The sequence below is a fragment of the Ammospiza caudacuta genome, chromosome 1 (assembly GCF_027887145.1).
Source record: "Ammospiza caudacuta isolate bAmmCau1 chromosome 1, bAmmCau1.pri, whole genome shotgun sequence".
NCBI classification, from domain to species: domain Eukaryota; kingdom Metazoa; phylum Chordata; class Aves; order Passeriformes; family Passerellidae; genus Ammospiza; species Ammospiza caudacuta.
In genome coordinates, this window is record NC_080593.1 from 37745368 (window position 1) to 37761136 (window position 15769).

At 39.3% G+C, this 15769-nt stretch overlaps 2 protein-coding genes across 4 annotated transcripts in view; one reads left to right on the forward strand and one right to left on the reverse strand.

Moving 5' to 3' along the window:
• The window catches only part of KAT2B (lysine acetyltransferase 2B), a 40450-nt gene extending 38154 nt beyond the window's left edge, over positions 1 to 2296 (forward strand). Inside the window, exon 18 of the mRNA XM_058820453.1 lies at positions 304 to 2296. Coding sequence (XP_058676436.1) covers positions 304 to 497 — 194 coding nt within the window. The 3' untranslated portion in view covers positions 498 to 2296. The remainder of the gene's footprint in view (positions 1 to 303) is intronic.
• A 1187-nt stretch (positions 2297 to 3483) lies between these two features.
• On the reverse strand, positions 3484 to 8375 carry SGO1 (shugoshin 1). 3 transcript variants are annotated; one of them, XM_058814190.1, is made up of 9 exons: positions 8144 to 8375; positions 7659 to 7862; positions 7379 to 7575; positions 6867 to 6971; positions 6335 to 6399; positions 6033 to 6172; positions 4603 to 5454; positions 4232 to 4406; positions 3484 to 3992 (listed from the first exon to the last, which is right to left on the reverse strand). In XM_058814190.1, exons 2-9 carry the CDS (start codon positions 7792 to 7794, stop codon positions 3890 to 3892), a joined length of 1773 nt encoding a protein of 590 aa, XP_058670173.1. In that variant the 5' UTR covers positions 7795 to 7862; positions 8144 to 8375; the 3' UTR covers positions 3484 to 3889. The 3 variants fall into 3 exon arrangements, with proteins under 3 accessions (XP_058670173.1, XP_058670164.1, XP_058670179.1); XM_058814181.1 differs by having other exon boundaries at positions 7978 to 8310; XM_058814196.1 differs by lacking the exon at positions 8144 to 8375 and having other exon boundaries at positions 7659 to 7890.
• Between the last annotated feature and the right edge of the window lie 7394 nt (positions 8376 to 15769).

The following is a 15769-nucleotide window of genomic DNA, read 5'->3' on the forward strand; positions in this document are numbered from 1 at the left end:
GACATCTAATAAACACAGAAAACTCAGAGCTCTAAGTATGAGAACAGAACAAAAACAGCTTTAATGTTTTAAAGAATTAAAAATAAATGCTACATAAATTCATCCTTACGGTGAAGTATTGCTTAGTTCCAGCAGCTCACTTACTTTTGAAGCTAAAATACAGACCCTGCCTGAGACGAAGGCAATTTCCATTCCAAATCCTAGCTTTGCCAGTTCATGTTAAATGGCAAATCAGTCTGAAGGGACACTGCACAAAAAACGTATTTGAATCCAACGCTGTTAATCTATTTTTCTTCTGTGCAGATCTCAAAACAATGAGTGAGCGCCTCAAGAACAGGTACTACGTGTCTAAGAAATTGTTCATGGCAGACTTGCAGCGAGTCTTTACAAACTGCAGAGAGTACAACCCCCCCGAGAGTGAATACTACAAATGTGCCAATATACTGGAGAAATTCTTCTACACAAAAATTAAAGAAGCTGGATTAATTGACAAGTGACACTGTCTTTTTTACAACCAAATAGTGTGCCTATGTTATGGACAGGGAAAGCCGTTCTATATATGAGTTGTGGACTTTTAAGAAACTTCTGTTTAATACTTAGCACTTTTAAAAACCCTTTTAGTTTTGCAAACATGTATTATACTGAAGTTACAAAAATTATTTTATTAAAATGCTTTATAATGTATTTAATTACGGAATATTTCTTTTGTGTGCCGATTACCTTATGTTCCTAATAAGTTTATCAGCTACAGCCTCAGAAACCCCACAAACATGGGGGAAGTTGCACATGTTTGGGAAGATGAAGAAAATTCCCAGACAACAGATGTTATAGCTTACCTAATGCAGTACCTATTTGATAAAGTTTTATTATTTTTTCCAGTAAAAAAGAAAATTGTAAGGGAAAACAACAGGTGTGGGGGGGTTCTGAAACACTTGTTTCTTTGTAGAATCTTTTTATAAGATATTATTTTTTAAAAGAAACACTCAGCTGGTTGAGAAGCTGTGAGAGAAGAGCAGTCAGTTCTGAAAAAGGACTGCCTGTGATCTTTGATAGATGCAAGTTTTTCTATTAATTTTCAGTTTTGATAAATATTTTACCTGCAAATTGTAATCTCATAACCACTCTTAAAAAAAAAAAAAAAAGAAAAAAGAAAAAAAAAATCTGGCTAGATGCGCAACGTCATAGTGACTTGGCTTATGCAGGACATAAGTACCCAAAATAACTTTAGAGACTACTTTGCATCTACTAGACAATTCTAATTGGCTCAGTAGAGTTAAGGTTTTGTGCACTTCATGATCCACCCTGCTTACTACTCCTCACTACTAAATTCTTTAGGTTGTTCAGCAGAAATAAGACTATTGTACACAAAGGAAGACAACATAGGACAGCTTTGAGCTTAGATACTTGGCTCTGTGGTAAACTGGATTTTCTACCAAGCTTTATTGTAAATGCATATTAACTGTGATTATTTAGACCCAGGAACATATTAACATTTTACAGCTCTTAGTATACCTTCCAAAGGAACACACACTCATATATACATAAAATATATATACATTTTGCTGCTTACACTACTTTTAAGAGGTACACTTAAATCCTTAATGGAGATCAGTACAGGCCAAAAAGCTGTCCCTTGACGTTTTCTAATTAGAATTTGTAAGTTATAACTGCTTTTGTGAAAAACAGATTAAACTTTCATTCTTCGTGTTTTATATTTACAGATGTTATACTGGTAAAATTCAAGTTATGAGAGAGAAAACCAATGCTGTGCTGTGTCAAAGAATCTATTCCTGCAAAATGCCTGTGCAATGTTAGATCACAGATCAATTCAGCAAGGAGATGTCAGGAACTATCTAGAAGTAGTAAATGTGGTACCCAAGGTATTCAAAATGTTAATGCTGGACTTGCCATCGTGTTTTGTATGAATTTAGTCTGACCTACATTGGGATCTATAACAAAGGTACAGTGAGTACTTTTTCTTTAATAGCCAGAACAGGATACTAAAGACCTGTTTTGTAGATTGGGCCTACAGATGCACCTGTTAAGCTTGGTAACCTGTGAATTTTTGTTATTTTCAGAGTAGATTTTCTTATCGTCTTTCAATCAGATTGTCTCTTCTATATTGAAACGTGTTTTCTAATTTAAGAATTAATATTTTCATAGATACTGTGCAATAAAGTTATGGTAGGATATGTGGTTTTGCAAATGCTTTAACAGCTGATGAACTTTACATTTGTCAAATTAATATATTGTACTGGTACAGAATAGTTTTAAATTATATATGTACAAAACCCTACTTATTTTGGTCTCTTTTTTTCATTACTTGGTACTACATCGCTTCAATTTTTAAAGCTTGCTCCAGTAAGAAAAAAACTACCCAGACCCACAACACCTGCCTTGGGTTGCTCTACAACGACCCTATCCTTTTTCCTCTCCCTGCTAAAATAGCTGTTGCAGATTTGTCTCCTTAAAGAGCACCTGGGGTTGACAGAACACCCTCAAGGATCATTAAGTGCACCTCTAACACGAATGGCTGATACAGGGATAGGACCCACAACCTTGGCATTATTAGGATGAGGCTCTAACACTATAGTTCAACCACTCTGCTTACGTTCCTGTAGTCCTAGAATTCCAGCCTGAGATGGTGAGGCCTTGTGGCTAGAATTTTAGGATACAAAGGTAAAGCAAAGTTTCCATTCAAACATCCAAAGGCTGTGTTGTGAATGACTATTTTCAAATGCTTAGTAGCTGAAGCTAATATTAGTAGTACTGAGAGCCATGGAAGAAGCTACACATAAAATAGTAAGTAACAGTTTTACTACTGAAAGGGAGAGATCTTGCACCTATTGAAGTGGGACAGGCAGACTTACAAAACAAAGGAAGAGCATGTAGTTTCTTTTTTTTCCCAGCAGATGTTTAGAATGTAGCTTTCTTCTGGGTATTCACAAACCTATTACTACTTCAGTGTGTCTCAAGCAAAGTGGAAGTAGTTTGAGTGGTGAACAGTTGAAAACACTGTTGTTCTCATATGCAGCCTAGTGTGGCACCAAATAGCACAAGCTTAAATGTGGCACTCTTCCTCTGGGAAAGGCACTGGGCAAAGCAGGGACAAAATTATTATAAACTGTTATGAATGTCCCACAACAGCTGGGATCCAAGTGGAGCCTTCTTCACCAGGAGAAATTTGCTTTGTTTCTGTCTAGTTGACACTAACTTGCACTCACTCAATGCAGGACCAACTAAGCCTAAATTGCTGCTTTTGAGAGCTGCAGCTACAGTATCAAATGGCAGCTGCACAATTGCTTCTAAACAGTGCTTATGCCACCACGTAAGATGGGGACAGAATACACAGGCCTGTAATGCCCACTGCTGACATTATTGTCCTTGGAGCAACTCTGGAAACTGCCAAAAGAACAGAATTCACTCAGAGCTGTTTCAAAAGACTAAGATGTTTATTGTAAGATTCTACATGAAACTACAGCCATCACATAAACAAGATCTGTACAGTTATTAAAAATACTTGCTGCTCAAAACATTTGAAGTGCCTAAAGTTCACCCATACAATGACATTCACCATCTTATCCATCAGAGATTTCCCATATACTCCCAGATCTGTTCAAAAGGAGCTTGAATAGAATCACTTTAGTTCTAAAAGTAATCAATCTGTATCATTAAAAATAAGTCACTAAAATAAATCCAGGCCCCCTTAATCTGATATCTTTAATACTAGACACACAAATATTTACATATTTATATAACATATTGTGCAACAAAATACTTCATCCAGGAAAGTATGAAGTATTTTGAAATGAAATTATTTTCTTCATGGCAGAAGCATGGTTTTGCTGAGGACCTCAAAGACAACTAACCAATTTCTCACTGGATATTTTCATAGAGTCTTATGAGAATGTCGCTTAATGTCTTTTTTCAGCTTGAAAATTGGAGAACACAGGAACTTTGTATCTGTAAATGGATCTCCTCTCCTGAGTTTCCTGTTTGAAAGAAAAAAAAAAGTCAAAATGAGTTCTGTTCCCTACATCACTCAAAACAATAACTTTTAGCTAGTAAGGTCCATTTCACACGAAATAGGCTGTATTATTAACTTTAGAATTTGAGTTCTTTGAGCTCATTTTTTAAGGTCTTGTTTTCAAGATCTAAATAAGCTTTTAAAATCCTCTATTGGATAGAACATCATGAACTTTATGTCAAACTGAAAAGTCAAGACACTTACGCTACAATACTTGGTTCTTTGTAGCTCACAGTAACACTACAGCTTCGCCTCTTGCGTTTTGGGGACTGAGGTCCTTCCCCTTCAGGGACAATTTCTGCATCCCCAGTGCTGGGGAGCACTGCAGCTGTGTTGGTAACATCACAGAGATGCCCACGAGATGGCTCAGGAGGCTGCTCTGTGAAGAAATTAGGAAAAGTTCAGTTCATTCAGATAAGCAAGCTTTAAAGAAAATCTAACTAATTCTTAAAACATTACTCTTTTAGTTGCTATTAAAAAAAAAAAACACACTAAAATAAAAAAAAACTAAATCTCCTAAGCAATGTTATCTTTCAAGAAAACAAAACCAATTACAGAACACTTTCTGTACTTACTAATGGACTTATCACTTGATTTGTTTTCAGTCTTAGTCTCTTCTTCATGACAGAGCTTCTGCTCACGCTGTGCCAAACATCTTTTAGACCTTGGCCTTGGATGGATTGGTGACTTAGGGCTCTCATCCATTGAACTTTGCCTTTTCTTTGATTTACCCTTGTAAGGCTCATAGAGGCTGTCATCTGAGTCCCCTGCAGTACTGCTTGACTCAAGGGTATTGGTTTCAGCTGAGTCTTCTTCATCCTCCACTTCAGTATCACTGTTGTTCACCTTGTTTTGTCGAAAAGGTGTAAGATGGACACTCTCTTCCAAATGAAAGTCATAAGCATCACTGATGCCACCCACGAAATTCTGCTTTTCTTTACAAGCCTCTTTACCCAGTTTTCCTGGTCTTTGTTGGGAAGTAAGTGGCCATTCCAGTTTTCCTTTCTGATGCTTTTCTTTCCTTCGTTGAGGGTTTTTTCTGCTTTTACACTCTGGTTGTTTAAGATCAGAATTACGTTTCAATTTGAACTGTGCAGTTTCAGAAGTTTTCTGCCTCAACACCAGCTCTGAATCAACCTTGCTTTCATTCAAGTGAGGAACAGCTGCCTTTGTATTTTCTGTAGCACACTTCTCTAGACTTTGCTCAAGCCTAATTTCATCCTGTTCAGAAAGTTCTTTTACTGAATCAGGTGCTTCTAAACAGTCCAAGACATCAGTACAAATTACATCAGGGTTCCTCATCACTGAAAAGTGACGTCTGGTGGATACACTTTTTGGTAACACGCTACCACATCCAAACTTTACACAAGAAGAAATATTTTCCAGCTCTGGCTCTGTGCTGTTCAGATGAAAATCAGATGGCTGTCCTTGTAATTGAAGGGAAAATGTCATATTAAAGGCAAACAGAAAAACCTGCAAAAATTCTGAACCTGTCAAAAATTCAGACTATTCTCTGGGTTTTCTCCACAGATTTTTATAAACTAGGACTTGGCAATTGAGATAAGCTCTGCTTAATATGGCTTCCATGCAGAAAGCAGTTAGGTAATATAACACTGGTATTTTCCTCTAAACTGTTCCTTTTGGAAAGGTTATTTACAGATCATTCATTTTCCTGAGTATTTTGCTTTGTTAACAAGTTTTTATTGATTTCATAAATGCTAATGACTGTATAAAGGCAATTTTACTTGGTTGAACTGTTTGATAGATAATGAAACTGGACTGCAGCTATAGAGAAGATAAAGCAGTTTCAAATTCCTCCCCATTTTGCTGGACATCTTCATTTAAACAGTTTAGCAGTGGACAGCATTAGTATTTGCCCTTTATGACAAGAAGCAGAAAGATACTTATCAGTTCCTTTAAAAGCAGCAATTTTTAAAAACTTATACTCACACATTGTTTTCCTAATTCAAAAATAGAGCAATGTCTGATACTTTGATTTAGTTACCTTCACTCGGAATTATTTTGGTAAAGGAAATGTCACTGTCAGATTCCACACAGATCTTTGCCACAGAATTTCTGTCACCACTAGCTTCCATCCCACTTGGAAGGACAGGACTGTCTTCAAGAACACACTTTAGAGGTCCTCTAGAGAAAATACCAAAGGTAGTATTTACTGAACAGCAATGAAGTTTAACACAAGGAACAGTTTTCATTACACTGGGTTGCTTCCCTTTTTCCAGTCAGAAAATTAAACTTCCTGTAACAGATTTTTCCAAAGATAGCCAGGCATTAATCAATGATACTTACATTGAATGTGTTGGTCCTGTGACACTGCAACCGTTTCCAGGACCTGAAGAGAGCACTCTTTGATTCTGTCAACAAAATAAATCTTACTGTGATTATATGGCTGAAACAAGTTTGCACCATCGACAAATTTTACACAACAGCCAAGCTACCCCAAAAGCACCAAAGAGACTCTTGACTGTCTTTCTGTCTAGCTAATACCAAGTGCTGTGGGTGTTAGCTAGCCACCTTCTCAGCCTCTGCACATCAGCACATTCATCCCCAGCTCAATCCTACAGCCAGCAGACAGGGGAAGGAGCTGTGCATGAAACCCCAGAAAATCAGGGTGCTCCAACCACTGCCTAGCAGAGCCTCAGTCCCACTTATCACTTACTGAGACACCCCCACAGTGTGCACCCCGGGATGCTGGGAACTGTGGGACTAGTCCTTGCTCTGAACTAGGGCTCAGATCTAAAAATCTATGTGCAGCTGTGGTGGAAGAAGTGAAGGCCATCAGAAAGAGAAGTCCTGCTCCTCAAGACAAAAAGGCACTTACTACATCTGTGGAACACAAGTCCTTTGCTGGGCCAAGGAGAGCGACTGAGTCCAGTAAATTCTGAGAGACTTTGGAAATTATCTCATTCAAGGCTGACAGTCGGTTCTAATGGACAAAGGAAGGACAGTAACACTGTTACTATCATCCTCTAATATCAACTACAAACTCATCAGCATTATAACCAAAATCTGAAGAAACCTCTGTCAGGTGCCTTCACATGTGATAAGCTCCCTACAAAATTTACAGAAGATAAGACTTTAATTTTTGATAATTAAGATTTTATCTTTACTCTTTTTTATTTTAACTAAATGAGAAAGAGTAGTGAGAAAAAAAATTCATTACCATGTGTCAAGGTACCCAAACCAGCATACCAAGTCAGAAAAAAAACCTCCATTGAACATACTGAGTTAATGTTTTATGAAACATTTAAGATCATAAAGACATCTATCAAGGGATTGGTACAGATTCTCATGTTCAGCTTCACCAGCTCATATAGTTATTATTAAAAATACCTCCACACGTGCTTGTTCTTGCTGGAGCCTATGATTTCTTTGCAAGTCAAACATTTGAGCCTTCAAAATGTGATACTCTTTCCTTAGCTGAAGAATGGTAGCTTCAGCTTCCCTTAGTTTGAGCTTGTGTTCTTGCAAGGACAGAGCCAGATCTCTGTTGTTTGCTTGAATGATCTTCATTTGGTTGGAGGTGGTCTCTGCAATGCAACAGTGAGTGTTTCAAATGGGATTGAAAAGAAAACAAGTAAATTATAAGTCCTAAGACATTTAAGCATCTTACTTGCTCTTTTGGCCTTTACGGTGGAGAACTGGGTAGTTTTGCCCAGCCTTAACCATTTCTGAGTTCTTTTCTCTTTCATACGTTGTTTTATATCGCTCAGGCTGTCTTTGAAGGACTTCCTCGAGGATTCTGCCATCTTCTACCTTTAAAAGTAGAGTGTGCGAGGAACTCACGAAGCTGGGGTGGCACCACGCACCCCCGACGCTAAAGGAAAAGGCACAGGGACAGACGAGTAAAGCTCGGGGCAGTTTTAAGCGGCGGAACACACACAGCAAAGCCCCACAGCCAGGAAAGGACACGCAGCTCTGGCCATTCTCACCGAGGCCGCTGTCCCGACCGCGCGGAGGCTGAACTGCAAAACGCTCGGTGTCCGCGGCAGGGCGGGGCAGGGCTTTAAACAACACCGGCGCCGGAGCCGAGAGCTCGCCGGGGGTCTCCTCTAAGCGCAGGCACAGCGCCCCAGCACCCCGCACGGCCGGCCGTACCTCCTCGGAAGGGAAGCGCAGAGCCGGGCCCTTCCCCCGACAGGCTGCGGCCGTCCGAGCCCCCGGCGGAGGCGGGACGGCCCGCACGGATCCGGGCGCAGCAGAGGCCTGGATTTTCCCTTGTTCCGCAGCTCGGTTCTCCCGCTCTGCGCACGTCCAGCTCCTCTCTCCCTGCAGCCCGGCTGTGCCCCCGCGGCCTGGCTGGGCCCGGCTGTGCCCCGCTCGGCCCCCGGGACGCGCAGGAGCGACCGCTCGGCCCCGCGGGGCGGCACCACCCGCGCCTGCCGCTACGCGTCGTTCAAACGCAGCCGCCGCCGCCTCCCATTGGTGCGCCCCGAGCATCGCGTCACGCCGCGAGCGCCGCGCGCTCCCGCGCCTGGCCCCGCCCACCTGCGGCAGGGCGTCAGTAACCGCGGGGCGGGTAGCCGAGGGTTAAACGGCCGGGCCGGGAGATTAAACTCCTTAATTAAACTCCTTATTTAACTCCATAATTTGTGGTGCTTTGTTGCCTGTGGCCGCTTCTTGCAGCAGTGGCAGGATGAGCCTTTCACACTTTGGAGCTGCACTGTGAGAGTTACGCACGGCCAGGCCGTGAAGTGTGGGAAAAGCGCGAGAGGAAAGCCAATGTCTTTACAAATGATTTGATGGGTGAAGGTGTGGGTGTTAAAGTCCCTGAAATGAGTATTGGTATCGCTGGCAGCAGGTTTGTTGCAGAGCCCAGGCAGCTTGGCTTATGAAACAGACAACCACAAGCCTGAGTTTCTGGACTTTGGAATAAAGTAGTAGGTTCAAGGGGGAGATATGTCGCAGGCGGTTCGGGCTGTACCCTCCTTGTGCCTCAGCGATGGGCAAAGGAAGAGGGCAAGATGCGGCCGGGAGTGCAGGATAAAAGCAGGCTGTGCCCCTGAGAACCTCAGGAGAGAAAACTCTGCGTCTCTGTGTCCAAGTGGACTCTCTCTTTATTAGAATAAAGTTATAGGACTCCTCTGTCTCCTTTTTGGACATAAACCTCTCTGGCATTTGTGGATTTTCCTGACAAGTGTGAGGGAGCTTACATCTTCTGTGTGCTTATGCACGTCTTTACCACGGTGTGCTGAACCTTGATTAACCACTGAGAGAAATGGGAGGAAAGAAAAATCAGCTAAATGATGTCTTATCAACAGAATAAATGGTATTCTCAGTTCCATTAAATCAACATTTCATAGATGCTACACTTTTTTTTTGTCTTACAGTTATTCCTGATTTAATTCATTACAGCTTGGATGTGTTTTGGCAATCTGATTTCAAACTTGAAAAATTCTCATGGATCATGAAAGAAGCCATGATGTGCCTGCTTTTATCCTTTCCCACTCCTTGCAAAATCATGTAATTTGTGTTTTTTCAGTTCAGCCTTGAAGGCCTCGTCTATGTAGCTTTACAGTAGTATAAATGAATATTTAACTTACTCTCCTGCTTCATCAATAGATACCATTAAAGTTGGTGTTGCATTCCTGTCAGTAAAGTTCTCCTGCAAGCCCAGCCCTGGATGCAGTGTGACAATAACCTTTGGAGACATGAAATCATGTAATACCCCATATTTTCTTTAGGATTCAGCATGAAAAATTATGAGCAATTTGCACACATTATAAACCCACTTACTTACTAGTAACACACAAAACCATGCCAACCTACAATCTTAGGTTCTCACTAAGGGCTTTTTTCTTTTTTCTCATCTGCTTGATGAACCTAACATCAACCCATCCATCCTTCCAGCCCCAAAAAACTCTCCCAAAACAAATCACAACTTCACAGGCCTGGGGGAAGAAGAAAACAAAGATTTTTAAAAATCCAACCAAGCAGCCAAAAAACCCCCAAACCACCTCAGTTTCCCTTCCCCTCTCTCCCTCCCCTGCCAAGCCAGAAGATAAATAGAGGCATACTGGACATTAGGAACTACATAGTCTGTAGAAATGCTGGTTTTCTGCTTTTGTGTGATTAGCTTCACATCCCCATCCCTCAGGCCTCTCACTGTTTTAAAGGCCATAATTGGGCACACTCCTTCACTCAGCTGCAGCAAACTGTGTCACCTGGTCACCTGGAGCCTCTGTCTCTAAACATAGATGAAACTATCTGGTTGAATTCAGCTTCTGGGGGCTTGGAGGCTTGTTTTTCAGCTTTTTTTTTTTTTTTCCCCAGCTAGGTACAGCTATTCTAACCCAAAGCAATACCTTTCCCTACAAAGTTTGTCTTGCTTAAAGGCAGCAGGTGTTTTGCATTTGGCCAAGTAGCAATTGATAGTTCCCAGCAGTGCTGGTAAGGTCTTTTATCCATTAGTCATTTATTAGCTTGACACAAATACACTGATTGTGATTAAATGAACCCTGTTTTGATTAGAAAATAATGCTTTCCTTGTTATTATCTAAGTGCTACTCTTTATTAATTTTTTTTTGTTCTGACTACACTTACATCACCTTTTTTTCATTCTATTGTTTCCATCAATTTTGTTACAGCTCTTTTAGAAACACTTTCGAATCTTTCTGCAGGTTATTTTTTATTTCCTGTATTTGAATTTCTATATCCTCACATTTTAATATATAATCACATTTTCACTGGTACTGATGTGTGCTCCTTTGTGCTTTAGTCTCATCTCTGTAGCCAGTTTTGTTTCTATTAGATTATTTGCAGGCTACACCCTGTGTATCATTTTACTTATTTATAGCAGAGGATTCCAAGTAGTGAATTTTTCTAGCTCTACTGAATCTTTGCTGTAAGCAATTTCACATTTTCCTCTATAAAGATTGATGCTGTCATTGCTGCCAGAGTTGCTGTGGATTATTAGTTTATTTCTAGCGGGTGTACTCATGCGGCAAAACAGCTGCTGCTGTGACTGCAATTGCAGTATGGAAAGATTTGCTCTCATCTTAGATTTATTGTCTTGCATTACAAGGCAAGAGTTGCTTCAGATAATGACAGCAAATTACAGAAATCAGAGCTGTGATTCTGGGGGCATTCTGGATACTTCTTATCAGAGTTGCCTGGGTGTGATGTTAATTACATAGTGATGTCCAATACATTCTGTTAGGCCTCAAAGTTAGAAAGTTGTTTTTCCCAACTTAGCAAACAATCAGATATCAATTATCCTGCGCAGATTTAAGTAAGTTACTTCTATTGCTACCAAAACCAATGTCTTCAAATAAATGGAATTTTAACTTTTTGAGTGGATGCTTATGAGAGGCATTGATAATCCAGTACTCGATGGAAAATATTTTTAAAACTCTTACTGGTTTCAATAACAGGATGAAGCATATGAGTCTATAAGAACAGATGTTTAGACTTGCTGTATTTAGTTTTTTACTCATTTTTGATGACCACTAGTAGGGCACAGAAGAGCAGCCATGATGTGGTGACCCATAGCAGGCTTTTGTTGATGCAGGCAGCTGGGTAACCTCCAGATAACCAGCTTAAATACCCCACCCTTCTTTTCAGCTGCTCCACGTCCAAGCCTACATCAACCACAGTGGTGATGTTGGTACTGTCTGGTGTTAACCATCACTGTTGCTGAGTTAGGATGAATGTGACATATTTTACTACCTCTACCACAAAGAGGTGCAGAGCTGGAAATCACAAGGTATGGAATGCAGTGCATACTGTGTGGACAAAAGGAAAAGTGTATACTGTTATGTGTAGTACCAAATTAATGAGTCCTGCAAGTGTCCTATATCCTTAGAAGTGGCTCTTACACACCAGTAGTATTTCCTTCCCTTAGCAGAGAGAGAGACTGATTAGTGGCACACAGGACTGTCTTGCTTTCCATTACCTTTGGGATTTGGGAAGATCATTTATGTCTTGCTGAGTCAGCTCTGGTCTCATTTGCTCTGACATGCACACTGATGCTGCCTCGCAGTGCTTGGCCATTGGATGGCTCATTTGTGAGCTGCCTTCAAACTGTTCAGCTCTGATCAGCTTGGAGTAGGATGTTTGTAGCTATTATCCTCTTGGAAGTATCATGACAGGAGTCTAAGAATATTTGACGTGTGAGAACTGCAGGATGCTGATGCACACTCTTCTTCCTGAAAATAGAAAAGCAGCAAACATTTTTTGAAGAAGCTGGCACAGACATATTTGAGTAAATAAGGTGTACTAGCTTGAGCAAGTTTAGCTGAAAATCCTGTAGAAATAATGACCTAGAAAGATTTTGACAACCAGATAACTGATATTTGTCCTTCAGCAAGGTTAAAAAGAATTGTGAGCATTTTTTGGGTGTTATTTTTTTAATGTATGTCCCTATGTGCTATTTCTTTCACTTTTCAGAAAGATATATCAAATTACAGCCATAAGTTGCTAAAGTTAAGACCATTTCTATTGTGGAATATGTTATTATTATTACATTCTCTATTCTAAGTTATCCATAACCACTTTCTAATTACAATGCTTTTTTTTTTCTTTCTCAAAAATAACTTTGTTCTACTTACAAGCAAAACCACAAATAGAAGAGGAAAAGAAGCCTGAGTTAATTGAAGCATGAGGCAACATGGGTTTCATTAAGCTAAAATTAATTGGCTATAAATCAGCATTCCTACATTAGTTGTATCACTGTCTTTTTTATATAAATATGTATTCTAAATTGTTCTAAATGCATATATATACATAAATCTTTGTGTTCTAACTAATTCTAAAATGTTTTTAATTATTAATCAGTTTAATGTAAGTAAGGATGTGAAAGATTAATAAGTATCTTGATATGTTTATGAGAAATATTCTAGAGACAAAACCATATGCAGTGATAATTATATGCATCAGATACAGCTGTCTTCCACTTTAGACATGCTGAATTATACATGTCTGAGTTGCCACTAAATCTTTCCTTTCAATGCCAGGGAAAATCCAGAATCCCAAAAGAATGTCTTAATCCATAGCAGTATGCAATAATGTAAGTGCCAATCGGAAATCTTGAAACTAAATGGTCTAATGAGGAATGAGGGATAACGTGTCAAAAGTGTAAATTAAATGTTAAACATTTCCTCAACATTTCTGTTGAGTACCTACCTTAATTTATCATTGTACCACCTGTCAGTAGACCAGAACTCTGACTTTCTCCAGTACACAGCAGTTCCAGTGCATGCAGTCAGAAGCAACCTCCTCCCGCTCAAATTTTCAATCCTTAAGTCTCCTACTAACCTCTGTCTCACACTATCGAAGTGAAGCTTAGCACTGCTTCAAGGTTACCAGGCAGTAAACTTTTTTCTTTTTAAGCTTTGAAGGTGTTTTTTTTGGTTTGTTGTTTTTTCTTTTTTTTTTTAGTTTTTTTAGCCATTGAATATTTACTGACTATTTCTTTTCCTTCTACTGTTTGTACAAATATGTGGCTTTCCACCAGTTATTACCCAGTTTGTCCTGATGGATAAATAGCTCAGTAGTAGAATATGCCACTGGTAGAACTGTAGCATAAAGAGACAAAAGCAAAAATGACCTGCATAGTGGATCTTGATGATAATGATGATGATGATGGTGATGGTGATGATGATACTATCAGGCATAATGGAATGAAACTCATTCATGGATACAAGAATCTATTTTAGTGTAGCCTTTCTTAATGCTAATATACCTGCCATAATCTGAGAGGTGAATATTAATCATATGATAATAAGTGCTGAAATCCTTGATCCTGCTGGAACAGGGTGCCACCAACTTCCTCACTCTTGCATACCTTCTCTCTCTAGGTGCTGTGGTGTCAGTGGAGAACGTCTTGGTTTTCATGGGTAAACCTGGGGTTAAAGCTGACCTTTCTCTTTAAACACAAGTACCCTTATACATTACATGCAAGTATTTATTTGAGGCCTTGTGTGTACAATGCTTGCTAGCTCCTAAAGTCACTGGTAAAACATGATGAAAGACAGAGGACTGAAGAAATTAACAGCAGCATTTGGCATGCACATTGGCTGGGGCACTCTGGTACTGGGTACGGAAAAAATGTCTTGACAGCCAGCATTTCCTCTAGATCAGAATATTCAGTTAAGGAGGATTTTTATGAAGTGTGGAAAAGCAATTTTCCTTCCTGCTGGGGTTGTATTGCTGCAGTCAGCTCTCAGAGGTTTGGGTCATGGATGAATGACTTTCAAAGAGCTAATCATTGTTCATAGGTAGGAGACAGAGATATAGATTGACACTTTGTTCTCTCAGAAGAGGTCCTGCACAAACACTTTTTACTGACTTTAGTCCACCACAGAGAACAAGACAGGGTAGACAGGGGAAGATAGGTTATAATAAGTTATATAACTGTAAAAGCCAAGGATAGACAAAGAAGCAAACACCATTACCCTCCAGCACTCCATTTAGTTCTGCTCTAAGTATGCTGCCCATATTAAAATAGCAGGATTGCTTTATTATTTAAATACTTTGTGGGAAATGCTGTGGGTAACACCAGACAGAAAACAAAGGCAAAAAAAGAGGGGTCAGTTCCAAAATAAAGCAATGCCCTGCAACCGTCATTCAGTGCTTCTGTTGATTACAGATCTACTCACACTGAGGCTGCAGTTTCTTTTGAAGAAAGGTTTGAATGACAAACACTCATGAGGATCAACTGAAATCATAATTGTATGGACAAAATGACATTATAACATCTGACATTAAAATGTCTTCCAAGGTTTGAGGATGTTTTCTTTCTGTAGCTTAGCTTGCCACTAACTTCCTGATGTTTACTTCAACAGTTGAAGCAGATCTGTCACCAGCAAAAGCTGTAAGTGGCATGACAGTGGTAAAGAGATATGGAAAGACAGCTGAACTGCTGCAGATGTGAACTTCAAACATGACAAGATTTTTGACTGACAGAAAAGTGGAACAGAGGCAGAATTCTCAAAGGTCTGTTATCTTTGCACTTCTGTCTCCTTGCGTTCCTCTGTATCTTGGTACCTTTTATCATTCTATTATTGTGCTTTGCAACTCTACTGTAGTGTCCAGTGTTACAGCTTTTCATTCCCACAATTTTATCTGGTTTTCTGTCCTTTCAGAATATTTTCTCTCAGTTTTATTGGAAAAATCAGAATAAAAAGATATGATATTGTTATTTTATATTTGTAGACAGATACAATAGCCATGGTAAGAACTAGAGATTGTATTAAGAAAGAGGAAGCAAAAAACCAGTATGTTGAAAAAGGCTATGTTTAATGGATGTTCCATAGTTCTTTTAGTTTATTTTGTGTGATTCAAATATTTAAAAATTTAAACACATTTGAAAAATTAGATACTGTGACCAAATTTCTTTCAATCTGAACTATTTAAATCAATATAACTAGAGCACAGCATTTGTCATGATTGTAAATAATAAGTGCTGGAATATTACTGGAAAAAAGTAATTAAACTACTATGTAACAAATTTTGATGTAATCAGTATGTTCCCAGAAATTTTTTCACTGTAGTTAAGCCAACAACTTCTAAAATAAAAGGCTGGGAGGAGACCTGATACAAAAATTTCAAAATACTGTAGTACAAAGCAGTTTTATAGAAATGTCATGAGATAAATTAGATTGAAGTAATTGTTTACCAAGAAATAAGCACAAATCTGAACAGAGTTGCTCAAATGACAGTTTTCTATGCAGATGCTGTAGAGAAAATGAAATTGCAGACATGAAGCCCACTCAACATGCAGTC

Excerpts from the sequence above, each read along its gene's own strand:
- SGO1 (XM_058814190.1), bottom strand. The coding sequence starts at position 7,794 with ATGGCAGAATCCTCGAGGAAGTCCTTCAAAGACAGCCTGAGCGATATA. Across the intron at positions 6,972-7,378 it reads AAGAACAAGCACGTGTGGAG|AACCGACTGTCAGCCTTGAA; the intron begins GTATTTTTAATA and ends TTTGTCCATTAG. Across the intron at positions 6,173-6,334 it reads ACAGGACCAACACATTCAAT|AGGACCTCTAAAGTGTGTTC; the intron begins GTAAGTATCATT and ends TATTTTCTCTAG.